This window comes from Erpetoichthys calabaricus, chromosome 11 (assembly GCF_900747795.2).
Source record: "Erpetoichthys calabaricus chromosome 11, fErpCal1.3, whole genome shotgun sequence".
NCBI lineage: Eukaryota > Metazoa > Chordata > Cladistia > Polypteriformes > Polypteridae > Erpetoichthys > Erpetoichthys calabaricus.
Window position 1 is genome coordinate 65,742,241 of NC_041404.2, and position 14,265 is coordinate 65,756,505.

The 14,265-nt window shown below is 39.1% G+C and overlaps 1 protein-coding gene across 3 annotated transcripts in view; it reads left to right on the forward strand.

Annotated features, from left to right (window-relative positions):
- flna (filamin A, alpha (actin binding protein 280)) overlaps window positions 1-14,265 on the forward strand; it is a 106,494-nt gene that overhangs the window by 69,225 nt on the left and 23,004 nt on the right. For all 3 annotated transcript variants that reach the window (XM_028813244.2, XM_028813246.2, XM_051934280.1), the window contains exons 10-29: window positions 3,371-3,508; window positions 3,819-3,945; window positions 4,026-4,162; window positions 4,387-4,580; window positions 4,742-4,855; window positions 6,098-6,241; window positions 6,356-6,479; window positions 6,605-6,765; window positions 7,684-7,774; window positions 8,318-8,487; window positions 8,624-8,741; window positions 9,129-9,391; window positions 9,486-9,804; window positions 10,003-10,176; window positions 10,553-10,715; window positions 11,255-11,415; window positions 11,547-11,714; window positions 12,155-12,278; window positions 13,303-13,459; window positions 13,646-13,835. In XM_028813244.2, coding sequence (XP_028669077.1) covers window positions 3,371-3,508; window positions 3,819-3,945; window positions 4,026-4,162; window positions 4,387-4,580; window positions 4,742-4,855; window positions 6,098-6,241; window positions 6,356-6,479; window positions 6,605-6,765; window positions 7,684-7,774; window positions 8,318-8,487; window positions 8,624-8,741; window positions 9,129-9,391; window positions 9,486-9,804; window positions 10,003-10,176; window positions 10,553-10,715; window positions 11,255-11,415; window positions 11,547-11,714; window positions 12,155-12,278; window positions 13,303-13,459; window positions 13,646-13,835 — 3,237 coding nt within the window. The remainder of the gene's footprint in view (window positions 1-3,370; window positions 3,509-3,818; window positions 3,946-4,025; window positions 4,163-4,386; window positions 4,581-4,741; window positions 4,856-6,097; window positions 6,242-6,355; window positions 6,480-6,604; window positions 6,766-7,683; window positions 7,775-8,317; window positions 8,488-8,623; window positions 8,742-9,128; window positions 9,392-9,485; window positions 9,805-10,002; window positions 10,177-10,552; window positions 10,716-11,254; window positions 11,416-11,546; window positions 11,715-12,154; window positions 12,279-13,302; window positions 13,460-13,645; window positions 13,836-14,265) is intronic.

The window sequence follows — 14,265 nt, forward strand, 5'->3', positions numbered from 1 at the left end:
CTGACTTGTTTTGGTTGAATCCTATCCTGAGTAGTGGTTCCTTTCAGATTTGGTTCCAGGATAGATGGATGGATGGATGGATGCAATGTGAGACGGTGCATTGCTAGATATTTTAGGAAATTGTAGTGTTTTGTTTTCTCTTTGGACTTTTCACTGTTTATCAGAGTTAAGAGAAGATTGGATTTTCCAAAACCATATTACGCCACTTCTGTTGTAATCACCCATTCAGCCAATTTATGCAGGTTTAGACCGAAGTTCATGCAGAAGCCATTTTCCTTGTTGATTTAATCACTTGTCTTTTTTTTCTCACTCTGTTCAACATGTTCTTCTCTAGGCTACTGTGTATGAACAGCCAATCAGGGTGGCTTTAACCTTCTTCTGATGTCACTTCCTTTATTTGATGATGCCTTTCCCTGTCCTGCTGCTGATCTTCTCCTGTTTTCGGTATCTTCTCTCTGCTCCCACTGCATGTTTTTGTATGTGCTTTACTCTGTATGCCTGATGTAATTTGTAGAGCAGCATACTTGCACCTGTCCCTTGATGTAAATGGTACATTTCTCAAAGGTTCTGTTAATAGGAGTTTTAAGTTATGCTGCTAAACCAGATGATAGCCTTCTAAGTGGTGACCTGTAAACCCACCAAGTTCATAAGTGATGTATATTTCTAATGGTATTACTTTGGCAGTGTTTTGTTTTAATATAGCTTAGACTTTAATGGCCTTTTGATAACATGACAGCTATATAATTTGAGACAATTTTTTTTTTTTTTTTTTTTTTGGGGTCTTCTTCCTGATCACTGTTTGATTTGAGTATGCATGCTGTCCTCATGTTTGCTTGGGTTTTCTTAGAGTAAACGTTTCTCTTGCCACTTCCTGATGTACATATTGCGTTTACGTTAGGATTGTCAAAATTGGCAATATTAATTAGTATAAACAAAATGTATACACTAAAAAGGGCAGTGACGTAGCAAAACAGTTTCTACAAGACAAGCTGAAAAGGTGCAAGTGAGTCAGTAGAACTGTGACTGTTTAATGTACAAAGTAAATGGGTTTATGTCAACACATTTTTCTGTTCAGTTTTATGAGCGTTACTACAGTAAGATGAAATGAGAGGTTTTATGGCTGTATAGTGGTTAATGTTGGTATAATTGGTGCAGCCCCACTTGCAAAGGGCTAATAAGCCTTGTTATAATGAAACAGGAGCTGCCACCACACTGTTGCACGATTACAGAATAATGGCACGAAAGAGCAAGGGTGATGCATTTTCAGTACAGAACTCATTTGTGGTGTGTTGCTTTTTATTTCCACAAACTGGTGAAAGGTGTAATGAGCCTCTTGTGAAGATGGGGAATTTCATAGGTGGCTTTATATGATTTGAAAGTATGCTTTGGGCCTCCTTTTAGTTTGAACTGGGGTCAGAGAGAGAGATGGGGTAGGTTAGAGAATACTGACATGAAGTGAAAATAGTTAGGTTTAAAAGTGACCTCAGTTGAAACCATTCTGTGATGTGCCCTGCTGCTCACCCTGAAATGTATTGTATCAGAAACAAAGGTTGTTGGTCTAGAGTGGCTTTGGATGCTGTTCACTAGCTTCAGTGCCACATTTATGAAGCCTGAAAAGGTTGGCATTTTGGCTTGGTGCTGCTTGGGCGCAGAATTGAGCAGTGACTTGTGGTGTAGAGAGGGGTTTCTGTAGAAGTTTTAGGATTAATGGCGTACTCTAGTTTTTTGAGAACCTTCCAAACAGACTGAAGCTGCATTTGAAAAACATTCTAAGCAGCCTTATTATATATCAATTTTATACAGTGATCTACAAGCAGGGATGTGTAGCACAAAATGAACATCGCTTAACTCTCTGAATGCTGTGTAAACTGTAGTGTATCTGACAGATTTCATTAGCAGCATTGTACTTTTCAGTTCAACATTATAACCTCTAGGCTGCACTGCCAATGGATGAATCTAATTTGCACCCCCAATCCAAAGAAAAAAAACAATTCTGCCTCCATAATACCCAGTCATAGAGAGAGACAGAGACCTGTTACTCTTAACATAGCTGCATGTAGGTTTCATCTTCATACATTTGTACAAGTTCTAATGTACTTGATGGGACAATTTGTTAGACTGCTTCTCAAGTAAGATTATAAAGTAAATGGAAAGGTTAGAATTGTTAAGGCCTTGTGTTAGTGTACTCTGAGGAGTAATATAAACAAAGCAGTACTTTATGAACTGCCTGTCTTGGTAGCTGGCAACAGCACACTGAGTGTCACAGAGACAACTTTACCTACATGTTAAAACAATGCAAGCAGGGGCACTCTGCTACTTAGCTGGCAATCCAATTTTTAGTGATGGACAGACTTAGGGATTTTGATTTAATCAGTTGATGCTTAAAGTAGAAAGAGTTTAATGTTTTAGCCAGGAAGGTGGCTTCCTAACAGCTTTAATCACTGCTTTCCTCTTCATCTTGAAGCCTGAATGCCTAGGAAGGTGACTGAGATGTGTTCCCTATAGTAGTTAATTTTTCTTAATCTAAACCTTACATGTTTGAATGTCACTTGACCTTTCTTTTTAAAAAAGACAAAATGTGTATTGCCCTCCACATAACCACTGTTTCATTTATATTTAAACAAGGAGCACTAGTATAGTCATTTTTTATTTTATATATATATATTAACCTCTATGGTATAGGGGTTCATCCACTCTAGGGTCTGTAATAAAGCAAGACATTGTGGTGATCTGTAGGTTTTTTTTTTTTTTTATATAAATGTAGAGCTTTAAATGAAATGTAGAATGGGAATTTCAGGCAGATGTACGCACCTCGGATAGGAGCCTGCTGTGCTCTATCATCACTGGAATAAATTTAAAGATGTATTAAGTGTTATACTGACCCACTGTATACCTTCCCAGGAATTTGAAATTTTGGAAGGACATCACCAGACTAATGTGAATTTGAAAGACTCCACCATAAACAAAGTAGTAATTGACTATTTTCTGTAGGTGTCATTGATTATGACACTGCTGGTATTCTGCTGCATTGTTTTGATCAAAAGCATTTCTGTGCCATGATGACCGTTTACTTTCAATTTGAAAATATGTGATAAAGCATAAAAGGGAAGAATATAAAAGTGTCTGATATTTTTGAGATTTATGCATGCAGCCTACCCTATGTGTGTGGTGTTTTTTTTATTTTTATTGTATTAGTCTTTATTTTGAAATCTCATTGTGCTGTGCTGTGCTGTGCTATGCCTTGTGAGTGACTATAAGAATTTACATTCTTATGAAACCCAAGCAGTAGTAATGGCTGTTTTTCCTCTTTGTTTAATTTCAATATAAAGTGACTGAAAGAACAAGTTTCAGTATGTGTCCTCTCCTGCAGCTTGCAATCCATCACTGTGTCGTGCCAAAGGTCGTGGATTACAACCCAAGGGAGTTCGTATTAAAGAAACTGCAGATTTCAAGGTTTACACGAAAGGAGCTGGCACTGGAGACCTTAAAGTTACCATCAAAGGACCAAGTAAGTATTTTGAATTTCCTCAAAGCAAAAAAAAAAAGAGTAGATGAAGCAATTGGATTTGTAGACTGTTAACATGAGGAAGACTCTGGGTAACACATTCTCTTCATGTTTTCTAGTCAGTGTGACAGAAGTGTCTTCTCTCTCGGAACACTAGATTTACATTTGACATTAGATTATTCATTATACGCATCTTGATGGTTTAAATTGCCTTCCCAAGCTTTTGCATAATTTGTGTATATATGTATGTATTTAACTGTAGTGCAGTGTAGTGCTGTAATTGGCAGAGGACTCACAGAGGCTTTCTTTTCAGAGGGTCTAGAAGAGCCAGTGAAGCAGAAAGATCTTGGTGATGGTGTCTATGCTTATGAGTATTACCCAAAAACTCCTGGGAACTACATTGTTACAATTACCTGGGGTGGCCAACAAATTCCTCGCAGGTGAGGTCCTTCTCTACTCTTCTCTGAGTCCTCATTTGGTTCAAGTCTGAAATACTAACCTCTGCACTTCTTCCTACAAGCCCATTTGAGGTCAAAGTGGGTACAGAAGCAGGCCCACAGAAGGTTCGTGCTTGGGGTCCTGGACTTGAAGTTGGTGTCGTTGGAAAATCAGCAGATTTTGTGGTTGAGGCTGTTGGTGATGATGTTGGAACACTTGGTAAGTTCGGTTCATAAACTCTACTTCATTTAGACAGAGTTTCAGATGTTTTTTATATTCACAATGTAAGACTGCTTAGCAATTTAGATGATGATCAAAAAAATAAATTTGTATTTAAAATCAACTGCTCCAATATTTAAACAGTGTATGATTTTAAGTGTTATGTTAAATCGGGCATATTAACTGGAGAGTCACTCTCAAATCGTGATTCTTATATTTTTCAGGCTTCTCAGTTGAAGGGCCATCACAGGCAAAGATCGAGTGTGATGATAAAGGTGATGGTTCTTGTGACGTCCGCTACTGGCCCACTGAGCCTGGAGAGTATGCTGTGCATGTTCTCTGCAATAATGAAGATATACAGTACAGCCCTTTCATGGCAGATATCAAAGCAGCCCCCAAAGACTTTTATCCTGATAAGGTAACTCATTGGTTTGGCAAGCACTGTTCTCACTAAGATGTTGTTGTTTTTTGGCTTTCTGACCTGTAATTTTCAGAGTTTAGCATGCAAGAGATTTAAGTTTTTAAAAACTTATTCTTTTGTTCAGATGTACTAATTTGAACATTTCCCTTCTATTCCAGGTTAAGGCTTATGGTCCTGGTTTAGAGAAAACTGGGTTAGCTGTTGGAAAGCCAGCAGAGTTTACTGTGGATGCTAAGCAGGGAGGCAAAGCTCCTCTAAAGATTCAAGCACAGGTAAATCTAGATTCTTTTGCAGCCTGGTATTTTAGGGCCTGTTGTATTGCTGGTACAGGCCGCTCATGGTACTGAGCTGTGCAGAGTGGATGTAGAACCTGTTTTTCCCAGTTGATTCTGGAGTTCGTCGGTGTGTTCTTGCTCCATCTCTATTCAATGCTTGTATGGACTGGTGTTGGGCAAGGCTGTGGGGCATCAGTTGGTGAAGAAAGATTCATGGATCTTGACTTTGACGATGCTGTAATCTTCATGGAGTCAGTGGAGGCTTTGATTGAGGAGCTACAGAGACTGAAGAGTGTCTGGGCTTGTGAGTGTCCTGGATAAAAACCAAGATCCAGGCCTTTAATGACCTCTTGGGCACAACCATCAGCAGTGTCCGTTTTGCACAGAGTGTCGACCTTGTTGAGAGGTTTACTTACCTTGGCAGTGACATTCTTGTCTCTGGTGACTCTCTTCCTATGAAGTCAGTAGATGGATTGGGAGAGCATAGTGGGGGTCATGAGGTCGCTGGAAAGGGGTGTGTGGCGCTCCCGATATCTATGCAAAAGAACGAAGGTCCAAGTCTTTAGAGTACTGGTGCTTCCACTCTTGCTATATGGTTGCGAGACATGGACACTATCCAGTGACCTGCGATGAAGACTGGACTCCTTTGTACTGTCCCTCTGGAAAATCTTTGGGTACCGTTGGTTTGACTGTGTCGAATGAGCGGTTGCTTGTGGAATCCCAAATGAGGCACATTACCTGCACTGTGAGGGAGCATCAGTTATGGCACTACGGCCATGTGGTGTGTTTCCCCGAGGGTGATTCAGTTTGTAGGATCCTCATTGTTGGGGACCCGAGTGGCTGAACCAGGCCAAGGGGTCACCCACGTAACACCTGGCTGTGGCAGAGGGTCATTTCCGGAGGGTAGTACTGGACTGCGTGTCTGCCTGGGGAGTTTCCAACCGGGATACCGAGTTGTTTTATCGTGTGGTTGGTGTGGCAATGCACTGTACCAGTGCAAGCTGCCCAGCTTGACTTGTGTTGCTGGTGCTGTTCTTAATATGACCTTTCAGTGACTTGATTTTTTTGTTATTGTATAATTTTATTTTTATTTTTTATTTTGTATTTTTAGCATCAAAAAAAATCTAGCAGGGTCCTTTTTAAATTATTCTCAAAATCATGCTCATGTTAGCTTTTGTTCTTGTGGCTGTGCTGTTGCTTTTTTGTAGTAAAATCTATATATGTTCCTTTTCCCTTTAGGATGGTGAAGGAAATCCAGTTGACGTGCAGGTTAAGGATAATGGAAACGGTACATACAGCTGCTCCTATACTCCTCGCAAGCCATTGAAGCACACTGCCATGGTGTCCTGGGGAGGTGTGAACATCCCCGACAGCCCATTCAGAGTCAGTACTGTTACTTTCACTTTTCTTAAATGCTGAATGTCTGTGTGAAGAGGAATGACATGTTTTTGTAGTATGTAGCAGTAGTCGTTTCTAATGATTTTCTGGTCCCTGCAGATGAATGTTGGTGCTGGCAGTCACCCCAACAAAGTAAAAGTATCTGGACCTGGTGTGGCCAAGACTGGTTTGAAAGCACATGAGCCTACATACTTCACAGTGGACTGTGCAGAAGCTGGGCAAGGTAACCCATTTCTATTCTGAAGTTGTGTATTATATTCGGCTGTTATGAACAGGACTGTCTAGATGGTGATTTGTGGTCTTTTACTGATCTTTCATCAGGGTTAACGTATGTGCTCTTTCTTACAGGAGACATTAGCATTGGAATTAAGTGTGCCCCTGGGGTTGTTGGCCCAGCAGAGGCAGATATTGAATTTGACATCATCAGAAATGACAATGACACTTTCACAGTAAAATATACTCCCCCTGGTGCTGGGAGTTACACTATCATGGTGCTGTTTGCTGACAAAGTAAGTCTATAAACTTTGTTTATAAATACAATATTCCTGCCATATCCTCATCCATTCCGTATTCTTATCCTGTTACATCTACAAAATAGTGAGAAAGTTGGGAGATATTTCTGCGGTGATTCTTGTTAAACTCCAGCTGGAATGTCAGGCATTCTTAGCAATTGTTTCCGATGGAAAGCAGGATTTAATATTTTAAAAAGTAATTCCTGAGGTTTTTTTATTGGGTGTTTTAAACTAAGATCTTTTTTTTAAACTTCACATTTAAGAAATGATAGGTAATTTACGATATAGTTTAAATAGTTTTCCATTTCAAGTCAATTCATGTATAACATCGGCCTCATTTTGCAACTTAGTCTTCATATTTACTGGTTCAGTCTGCAATGATCTCTTGTTTAGTTACCAACTGTGTACCACTTTCTGAGGCAGTACATCATAAAACTTCAAGAAGCCAAAAAAGTGAGCATTGTGTGAAGTTACTAGGTGGTGATTTGAAGCAATGAGTTTGTTGCATCATTAGACTGGTGCTTAATGTAACACTAAATGTTACATTAAGCTTGTTTAAACACTTTACCCTGCAAGTCTATCAGAGTTTAAACGGGACCTATAAAGACTCAACTCGGGTGTACGAATTCCTCTAATTTAAAATGCATCTATTTATTGTTCAGTGCTTTTATGAAAGTTAATTTATATTCATCTGAATCTGATCCCTCGTGAGTAATTGCATCCACTTCAATTCCTTGAGAGTGTATAAAGTTTCTAAAGGTGGAAGAAATTTAACTAGTAAAAGATGTAATTAACATTTTACATAACTTTTTTGTAGGATTTGTAATATACCCAAGTTTCACATTTTCTACCAAGTAATGCTAATGTAAATGTTACATTTTTGTGACACTAGGTTCTCTTAACTGTTCTCTTTAGGCTATTCCCATGAGCCCAGTCAGAGTCAAAGTGGATCCATCACACGATGCCAGCAAAGTGAAAGCTGAAGGACCAGGACTAAACAGAAGCGGTGAGTGTGCAGGGGTGTGGGGGAAGACCTCTGTCTCCTGATACTTTTTAGATTTACTTAAAAGGAAAAGTAGTTTAGCTTTGCCGCCACCCACCATTTGCTCATGTTTGGAATTTTTACCTAGGTTGATGTGACATTGAGATTCCTAAAACTAGTTCAAAAGGCTTCCTGTTACAGAGTCTCCTTCATAATGAGAGCTTCGTAGACCAGGCTTTAAGTTATCCCCTTTTAGACTAAAAGTTTGAGGCATGTGATTTATATTGCTCATTATTTAGTAATTTTAGTGAAATATGTGTTGATGAGCAATATGAAAATGCAAACTTGCTGTTTATGTGAATTTGATCCCATGCCCAACTAACCATCTATTGCCTACAATTACCTTTCTCTATCCCTTTCTCAATTGAACATGCAGTGCACATTTAAAGCATGCTGTAGGAGTATACATGAACTCCCTAACCTAAAAAAATATTTTAATACCTTTAGTGTCAGTACAGTATGTACCAACTCCTGGTTATCTAATGGTGTTTTGCTCTTTATAAATAGGCATTGAGCTGTGCAAGCCAACCCATTTCACAGTAAACACCAAGGCTGCAGGAAAAGCAAAACTGGATGTGCAGTTCACTGGGCAAAATAAAGGAGAGGCTGTTAAAGATTTTGAGATTGTCAATAATCATGATAGTACCTATACAGTCAAGTACACACCAGTGCAACAGGTGAGCAGTTCAATTTTAGAAATTACTTTAAAATTGTATGCATCTATTTTATAAAGTCTAAATGGAGCACCCTTTAGTTTTTAATTTTCTGTATTGGTAGTTAAAAGGAAATAACAAATGATGTTCGTGTTAATAGGGAAGCATGGGAGTAAATGTAACTTATGGAGGAGACCCCATTCCAAAGAGTCCCTTTTCAGTTGGGGTGGCACCAGCACTTGACCTCAGCAAGATCAAGGTGGCAGGCCTTGGAGACAGTAAGTAACTTCATACAGATGATCCATTTATTGTGTCTTATTTCAAAATGTAACAATCTGTATTTCATTACTGCTCTCGACCTCACTTCAGAGTCTTACCTCTTTCAGCATGATTTTGTCCATGAGCTGTACAGCACTTTGCTATCATTGTTGTGGGTACAGCATTTTATTTTTTTTTTTTATGGAACTTCATTTCCCCCTACCCTCCCTGGTTAAGTCATACCAGTTTCACCTTCTAAAGCTTCACCTGTGATGTAGCGGTATCTTATCAATGCACTTGTTTATGCCTATATTGCTTTTACATTTGCATATTACTGGGAATATATAATACATATAAACAAAATGGAAATTTTAACCTGAACATGAATTGTTAATTTTTTTTTGCAGAGTTAGAAGTGGGCAAAGACCAGGAATTCACAGTTAAATCTAAGGGTGCTGGTGGACAAGGCAAGGTTACTGCTAAGATAACTGGACCCTTGGGCAAATCTGTACCTTGCAAGGTTGAACCGGGCCTGAGCCCAGACAACAGTGTGGTGCGTTTCATTCCACGAGATCAAGGACCACATGAGGTTGAACTAGCTTATGATGGTGTCCCTGTGCCTGGAAGCCCCTTCCCTGTTGAGGCAGTACCCCCTACAGATCCTAGCAAAGTAAGAATTTTTTCCCCATATCTTGACACACCTTATCTTGGATGGCACTCCTATGTGTGAACACAAATAAATGCTTTAATTTCTGCTTGAATAGGTGCTTTGCTCAGGTCCAGGTTTGGAGCATGCAAAAGTTGGAGAGACTGGCAAATTCATTGTTGACTGCACCAATGCTGGCCCTGCAGAGTTGACTATTGAGATCATTTCAGACAATGGCATGGAGGCTGAGGTACACATCCAGGATAATGGAGATGGTACATACACAATCACATATATCCCACTGTACCCTGGAGTATACACCATCACAATTCGATATGGTGGGCAAGATGTTCCCAACTTTCCCACTCGTGTCATTGTGGAGCCTGCAATTGACTCCAGTGGTGTCAAGGTGTTTGGACCAGGTGTTGAGGGAAAAGGTCAGTGGTTTTTATTTCACTCTACTTAATGAGATCATAAGTGGCTTAGTACTTAAATTGTCGACAAACTGATGTCATTTGAGTCCTTGTAGTCTTTTAGTAAGAATTCTATCCTTTTGTAGAAGTGGTCAGATTGTCCTTGACCTTGATAATCTTTAACACTGAGCAAATTTACAATTGTAAATCCCTTTATCTTAGGTGTTTATCGAGAGGCAACAACAGATTTCACTGTGGATGCACGTGCTTTAACTAAAACTGGTGGCAACCACATCAAAACCCGCATTAACAACCCCTCTGGCAACCGCACAGATGCGCTCATCCGTGATCTTGGCGATGGTATATACCAGGTGGAATACACTCCTTATGAGGAGGGTAAGTTGAAGTTCTGCTTTTGAAATGCTAAACCATTCTGTAATAAGCTGTTCTAGGTATTTTTTTTTTTTTGGGTTCGATGCCCCTTATAACACGGACATAAATTGTCCCCATTGATTTCGGTTTTCACAGAATGTTCTTGTATTTGAGAGATACTTGTAATAGTACAATTTTGTAGTATACTGGAAAGCAGTTGGCTTTCTTTGTGGAAGAAATAAGGTGATAGTTTCTTTCATCTACTAGGTGTCCTGAACATGTTGCTAATGAAGTGTTGTGTAAAATTCTTGGTCTCTAACACATGCCTGAATAACTGGGCTACATTTTTGAGTTTGTGTTCAACACCAGATGATAAACATCTTCCTTTTCAACACCAAAGGCATTCACTCTGTGGAAGTAGCTTATGATGAAGCACCTGTACCCAATAGCCCCTTCCGTGTACCAGTGACTGAAGGCTGTGACCCCTCCAGAGTAAGAGTGCATGGGCCAGGCTTGCAGAGTGGCACCACTAACAAACCCAACAAGTTCACTGTTGAGACCAGGTAAATAATCTTATGGCAAAGGCAAGATTTTAATATTCAACTCGGCAGTTATGTACTTCTATACAAATGTGTCCTTTGTGTCTGTGGATTGCACTTTGCATCATGTAATGTTTATAATCAAATTTAAAGCTAAATGTAGACCCATTATGATGTAGCAACTCAGTGAACATTCTTTTATATATAATTTTAAATTTTTTTTTTTTTGCCACATACTGGAAGTGTTTTACATATAGGAAACTTTGAACTCCTATAGTATGTGCTGACATCTTGTGATTTATGTCCACATTTAAGATTGCTGTTCTGACACCATTGCATTGAAAGTCAGTTTTTGTTTGAACTGCATTGGCTCTAGGTATACCATTCACTTAGTCAGCAGTCCTTAATTTGAAACCGGAGGAAACCTATAGAAAATTATGAAACTTTGGCAGTAGGCAAAGAATCTTTTAATTTTGGAAGGAAGGACGAAAACATTTGTGTAGTTTGTTTGTTGCTTAGTTATTTCATTCTGTGTGCGATTCATTTCTCACGTTTGGCTAAAGGGGTGCTGGTACAGGTGGTCTTGGCTTAGCAGTTGAGGGTCCCTCTGAAGCAAAGATGTCCTGTACAGATAACAAAGACGGAAGTTGTTCAGTGGAGTACATTCCATATGAGCCAGGAACTTACAACTTGAATATCACTTATGGTGGACATCCAGTTAGAGGTGAGTTGAGTGATTTTTTTTTTGATTTTTTTTGTTTTTGAATGGCTGCTTTTCTGCATTGTTACAGATCTTCTCAATATAGAATTACCCATATTCTATTGTAATTTGTTCATCTGCCTTGTGTCACTCAGGTAGCCCTTTCTCTGTGCCAGTCCATGATGTTGTTGATGCCACCAAGGTAAAGTGTCAAGGACTAGGCTTGGGAAACAATGTGCGTGCCAACATCCCACAGACATTCACAGTAGACGCCAGTAAAGCAGGAGTTGCTCCGCTGCAAGTCCGTGTGCAAGGCCCTAAAGGTAATTATGATTAAAATTTGACACTAATTCTAGGTTCAGAAGATTTCCTTTTGACTAAGACTTGTGATCTGAAAAGTATAATGTCTATGTTGGATAACCTGTCCCTACTGTGGAGATTTTTTTGGTATTCTTGCAAATGACCCCTCCGCCCCAGCCCTATATAATGCAGCATTTTTTTAGTTATACATTTACTCAGAATTGGTGAAAATTATCAGAGCCAAGAGTGGCACACCTAGACATGTTCATGGCCCATTATTGTCATAATTTGATTTAATACCACTGCACTTTCATATAACTGGAGGAGTATGGTGTTGTTTTACTTTTGTGCCGTGTTAATTGGGAGGCAACTTTTCTCTATTTAGTGTGCCTACAAAAGCACAGCTAGATTGTGTTGTGCTGAGAGTTTAAATTAGAAATGTTTGTTTGGTGTCCGGAAACAGGTGTGGTTGAACCAGTGGAGGTGATGGATAATGGAGACCAGACTCACACTGTTAATTATGTTCCAACTCGTGAAGGGCCCTACTCCGTTAATGTTCTGTATGGTGATGAGGAGATCCCACGCAGGTATGTAGGACTGTGTGTGTATGTGTTTTGAAGGTTTTATGCTTTTCTTTTTTTCCTAGAACAGGGGTAGGCAACGTCGGTCCTGGTGAGCCGCAGTATGTGCAGGTTTTTGTTCCAACCCAGTTCCTTAACGAGAACTCAATTATTGCTGATGAAGCACATATTGCTTAAGTGACATTTTGATGCTTCATTTTAGTGGTCTCGCTTGTTAAGGTTCTCCAACCTTAATTGCTTATTTCAATCTTAAACTGCTGCATTCAGTGTTTTAATTGCTCCTTATTAGCAATAAGATGTAAAAGACAAAGCAGCCAGCAGTTCTCCAGCTAGCTTTTTTCCAATTACATCTGTGTGTGTTCATCATCACTGTTTGATTTAATAAAACACTTAATAGAAAAATGTGACAGACTGAAAATGATCTGTTTTAGGCTTCATATCATTTGGATGATATCTTTGGAAAGGAAAAAAATCTACGATATAAGAGCCTTACATTGCACAGACTAACAAGCCATAAAATTAAATAAGGTCTGAGACTGGCAATGATTGGTTTCTAATTAAGCAATTGGGTTGGAATGAAAACCTGTAGCCACTGCGGCTCACCAGGACCGACATTGCCTACCCCTGTCCTAGAAGGATTTTTAATGTACTGGTCAAGCTTTCTACTGCTTTTTCCATTACAGAATATAAATGCATTTGATATAAGTTTAGTTTTTGTTTGCAGGGCATTAATGTGGTGCCATTATTGGGCCTTGATAACCTACCCCAGTTTTGTGTAAAAGGACAGTTCAGTAATAAGTTTTTCATAACAAATTTTGTGAGGGCTTCTCTGTGTTACCAGTTGCTGCTTTGTAGTCTGTTGCTGTACGGGATTATTAAATCATACCTTTTTTCACTGCGCCTTTACATAACAGGAAGGTTTTGCTTCGCTTAGACGAAACCACAGTTAAAGCTCAGTAGCCATTTTTTTGTTTCAAGTTTTTATATAGCTTGATCCTTTCTTTATAATTTTACCTTTGTCTTCTTTCAGTCCATTCAAGTTCAAGGTTCTTCCCACTCACGATGCCAGCAAGGTGAAAGCTAGTGGCCCAGGACTCAACACCACTGGAGTAACTGCTAGTCTGCCAGTGGAGTTTACCATTGATGCCAAGGATGCAGGAGAGGGACTCTTGGCTGTGCAGATAACGGTTTGTGTTCTCTATAGATCTAAAGCTCTAGTATCATTTTTTTATTTTAAAACACTGCTGTAGGTTTGAAAAACAGTTATGACATACAGTAAAAAGAGGGGGAATAACAAATGAGTACTGCTATATACTAAGAGCAGTGGTGTATGTACATTTCTTTTTGGTAATGGAACCTCCTTTCTTGTGTAGGACCCAGAAGGAAAGCCCAAAAAAGCAAACATCCGAGACAATCAGGATGGTACATACCTTGTGTCATATGTTCCTGACATGACTGGTCGTTACACTATCCTGATTAAATATGGAGGAGATGAAATCCCATATTCTCCTTACCGAATCAGAGCACTTCCTACTGGTGATGCCAGCAAGTGCACGGTTACAGGTAATATATCAGAATTGTCCAGTACATCTTCTCTGATGGGTTTATGTGCATGGCAAAGCGTTCTGGAAAATAGAATATATTTAGTGTGTATCAGGAATCAGCAGTCTAGCTTATATATGTTGCAGAAAAAAATGCATAGTGGCTCAAAACCTGATAGTTTGAACTTTACCTGGAGTACTGGTAGAGGAACCACTAACAATTTATAACTTTTTCATATTTTCTTTTAATTTTTTTCTTTATTGATGTAGAACAGTTCTTTCACATGGTAGATAATGTAAAATGCAGAAATCCTTATACATTGAAGAGTATGATATACTTGCAATTGTATAGAATTTTAAAAGTAAATTTCAAAGTATTTAAAGGTTCATCTTGTCTAAGATATCTAACCCTGCACACAGAACCTGCATTTTGTACACTGGCTTTCATTACA